This window comes from Propithecus coquereli, unplaced genomic scaffold (genome assembly GCF_000956105.1).
Source record: "Propithecus coquereli isolate 6110/MARCELLA unplaced genomic scaffold, Pcoq_1.0 Scaffold111, whole genome shotgun sequence".
In the NCBI taxonomy this organism is placed as follows: domain Eukaryota; kingdom Metazoa; phylum Chordata; class Mammalia; order Primates; family Indriidae; genus Propithecus; species Propithecus coquereli.
The window spans coordinates 2,162,581-2,166,614 of record NW_012135081.1 but is presented as its reverse complement, the minus strand read 5'-3'; the positions used below and the strand labels follow the sequence as shown (position 1 = coordinate 2,166,614).

The following is a 4,034-nucleotide window of genomic DNA, read 5'->3' as shown; positions in this document are numbered from 1 at the left end:
AAAAAAAAAAAAGGACTGTTTCTGGGTCAATGCTAAAATATGAATACCAGAATACAGGGGAGTGGCCTAGAAATGATTAATCAGAACCTTGTCTTGCCAAGCACAGTGACTCACGCCTGTAAACCCCAAGCTTTGGGAGGTCGAGGGGGAGGTTTGCTTGGGGCCAGGAGTTTGAGACCAGCGTGGGCAACATAGGAAGACCCCATCTCTACAAAAAAATGTTAAAAATTAGCAGGTTGTGGTGGTGCTTGCCTGTAGTCCTAGCATTTTGGGAGTCTGGAAGGCTGCAGTAGGAGGATGGCTTAAGCCCAAGACTTTGAGGCTCCAGTGAGCTATGATTGTGCCATTGTACTTCACCATGGGGTACAGACTGAGACCTTGTTTCTAAAAGAACCATGCCTTTCTACTGTTTGGTGTTTAGGTCCCACGAATCATCCTGTGGCTGATGGTGGAGTTGGCTATTATTGGCTCAGACATGCAAGAAGTCATTGGCTCAGCCATTGCCATCAATCTTCTGTCTTTAGGAAGGTAAGGGGGTTTTCCTCTAGAAAGTAATCAGTGTTTCAGTGGGTTTCAAAGCAAAGGTGAAAACAAAAACCCAATTCATTTTTAATTTTCAAGATTCAACTCAATTATTATTTCTTCTGTGGAACCTTTCTGGAGCTACCTTCCTCTCCCTCAGAAGATGTAGGCTCTACATCTTTCATTCCCACGGTGCGTTATACATATCTCTCTTATAGAGTGTGTGGTATTTTGTATTATAATTGTTTATTTGTTTGTTAGTGTATCCCATTAGATAGTGAGCTCCTTGAGGGTAACACCCATACTTTTCATCTTCGTAACCTAAATATCTGACATAGTAGACTCTCAATCAGGGTTTGAATGAATGTAATCAAGTTGGTGCTGTTATCCTAAACTACCCAAGGTCTGGCTTCTTGCCACTGTCCCTTCTCTCCCAAGTTCTGGCTTTTCCAAGTGTTTGTATCTAGAGAGCTGGTGGGAAGAAAGTGTTGTTCAACGTTTCCTTTCTTTTCATTGCCGTCCATTTCTTATCTCTGACCTAGGATTCCTCTGTGGGGTGGAGTCCTCATCACCATTGCAGATACCTTTGTGTTTCTCTTTTTGGACAAGTATGGTAAGGAGAGTGGGAATGTCGGGGTCAGTCAAAGCAGCTGCTTTATCTCATGTGGCTAATGGGGAAGTCTGCCTGCTGTGAGCTCACTGCTGCATTTTCTCCTTTAGGCTTGCGGAAGCTAGAAGCATTTTTTGGCTTTCTCATCACCGTTATGGCCCTCACTTTTGGATATGAGGCAAGTATTACAGGTTATTCATTAGCTTTTTAACGTGTGGGTTTTTAATTTTTTTTTAGCCTTTTATTATAAAAGACAGTACTAGTGCTAGGATGGTTTCATTGTATGAAATACATCAATAAAAAGTCAGTTCCGTCCTGGGGCACTTTTGAAGAAATATGATTTTTAGCAAAGATTAGTGTGCAGAAAGGCCTGTAGAGATTACTAAGTTACAAATGACTAGACTTCCTAGGGCTTTCCAGACTAGATTCCCTAGTCCCACGTTGGCCATCCTGACAATGGAACAACTTGTAGAGTGTTAGGGTGGGAATTGTAGGGTTATTCTTTGCTGTCAGGTAGGATTCTGTTTTTGCTCATCCTGGTTTATCTTAATTGCAGCTTGAACTTTCCCTGTATTAAAAGAGTTGATGAACTATAGGGGATATACTGGATATTTTGTGGTTTGTACCCCAACCCGGGAACCCCTAAGAATCAGTACCATTATTTGCAGTAGTAGCACCTTTCTGTGGCCAGTTGTTATAACTGATTTCTGCTTAGCAGCCTGGATAAACTTAAAAAAATCTAATTTATGAGTAGATTATGCATCTTGGCCAAAGGCTTCCAAGAGAAATGCTAAGCCCGGGAAAAGTATGTATGAGAAGTATTTATGATTGAGACTCACTACACACTAGTGGAAACATCAAGTGATTTTTAGATGAACATAGGTGAACAGAAGCAGGATATGTAGAGATAAGTGAGACTTGATTCTATGTCTTGGGTCTGTCTCACAGAAATTGCTGTGAAGCTAATAACAGTAAGATCCTTAGCCATTTCATTTCTTTTGAATATCAATTACATTCTATACATATCTGTTTTATGTATCTAAAATATGATGTAAAATCTCTCAATACTCCAGTCCTGGATTCTTTGACCCCTGGTAGGAAGTCCCATATGTTGCTCGGTTCTTTGATGATTCTGTATTCCTCATTATCGAAGGTAGTTGCAGAAGAAGAGGCGGTAAGGCGTAAAGGATGCTGAGTGTTTCCCTAGTACTGTGTTACTCCCCTAGTCTCATGTTCCAGGAAAGGCTAATGGTTATTCTGTTGGCACGTAGTATGTTACAGTGAAACCCAGCCAGAGCCAGGTACTCAAGGGCATGTTCGTGCCATCCTGTTCAGGCTGTCACACCCCACAGATTGAGCAGGCCGTGGGCATCGTGGGAGCTGTCATCATGCCACACAACGTGTACCTGCATTCTGCCCTAGTCAAGGTAAGCAAGGCCCTTATCTCAGTAGCATCCTGTATAGTTGATGGGATGTTTTCCTTTAACTTCAAGGGACACAAAGTTAGTGTATAACTATTAGAGCTCTGAAGGAGCAAGTTATTTTCCAAGCCTGGACATTTATAACCTTTGCATGCTTGGACTTGGACTCAGTTTTTATCCCAAATTGACCAGAGATTACTGGCTCCAGAGAGAAGGTGGAACTAAAATTCTTCATGAAAGGCCGAAAGTGCACCAAGCCTGTTGTGTTTAAATTTCAAAAGCTCGAATGGCCTCGTGGAGGTCAGGAGCACAGCAGTCCAACCGGGATTTTACTAGTCAGTCTTACACAATAATTTGCTGGGAGATTTCAGAAACCTTTATAATTAGGATTGTACACCCCGTAGGACTGAAATCAGGTTTTTGTAGGTCAGTGGTCCTTCCAGCCACAATAACTGAGAGCTCTGTAGTCATTTAGTCACTGTTCCCTATTTGGGGATGTGCAATGCCATCAAAGAGCATGAAGTTCTTAGTTACTCAGTGAACTAGGATGTAGGTGAGTGTTGTATCTCTCACATTTCATCTGGTCAATTATTTGCCCTCTGAATCTCTCAGCTGACTCCAAACTAGTGAAATGCTACAAGAAAATTTGCTCCAACAGGTCAAAAAATGACTACTGCTGTTATCTCTCTAGTCTAGACAGGTAAACCGGAATAATAAACAGGAAGTTCGAGAAGCCAATAAGTACTTTTTCATTGAATCCTGCATTGCTGTCTTTGTTTCCTTGATCATCAACGTCTTTGTTATGTCAGTGTTTGCTGAAGCATTTTTTGAGAAAACCAACAAGCAGGTGGTGAGTAACCAGGGTCATGGGTGGTAGTGAATGTGAGGGTAAAGTTGAGACTGGAATGGGGTAGGAAAATACAATGACTTGGAGCCCAGGGGAAACAGATCTCTAGTCTCACTGCTGTCCTCTAAAGTCACTGTGTACCAGTCAGATTCTACAGTCTTGGGGCTGACCAAGTCTAGGCCTATCTTTCTCAGCTTTTGATCGGGAGGACTCAATAAACAGAAAACAGAAACTGTGACTAAGGCAGACTTTGTTTTGTTTTGTTTTTTATAGAGACAGGGTCTTTCTCTGTCATCCAGGATGGAGTGCAGTGGCATCATCATAGCTCACTGCAACCTCAAACTTCTGGGCTCAAGCGATCCTCCTTCCTCAGCCCCCCAAGTAGCTGGGACCATGGACATGTGCCACCCTACCCAGCTAATATTTTTAAGTTATTTTTTTGTACAGAGGGGGTCTTGCTCTGTTGCCCAGGCTGGTCTCAAATTCCTGGCCTAAAGCAGTCCTCCTGTCTTACTCTCCCAAAGTGCTGGGATTACAGGCATGAGCCATCATCATACCTGGGCCATTTTGTCATTTTGATTTCTATATCCTCTTTTTTTTTTTTTTTTTTTAAGAGGTGGGAAGTGAGGTTCAA

At 42.2% G+C, this 4,034-nt stretch overlaps 1 protein-coding gene across 1 annotated transcript in view; it reads left to right on the top strand.

Moving 5' to 3' along the window:
- Positions 1-4,034, top strand: part of LOC105815021 (natural resistance-associated macrophage protein 2-like) — a gene marked incomplete at its 5' end in the record, with an annotated part of 40,252 nt that overhangs the window by 9,042 nt on the left and 27,176 nt on the right. Inside the window, 5 exons of the mRNA XM_012650145.1 lie at positions 422-528; positions 1,065-1,135; positions 1,243-1,310; positions 2,404-2,559; positions 3,245-3,403. Of these exons, the coding sequence (XP_012505599.1) occupies positions 422-528; positions 1,065-1,135; positions 1,243-1,310; positions 2,404-2,559; positions 3,245-3,403 (561 nt within the window). The remainder of the gene's footprint in view (positions 1-421; positions 529-1,064; positions 1,136-1,242; positions 1,311-2,403; positions 2,560-3,244; positions 3,404-4,034) is intronic.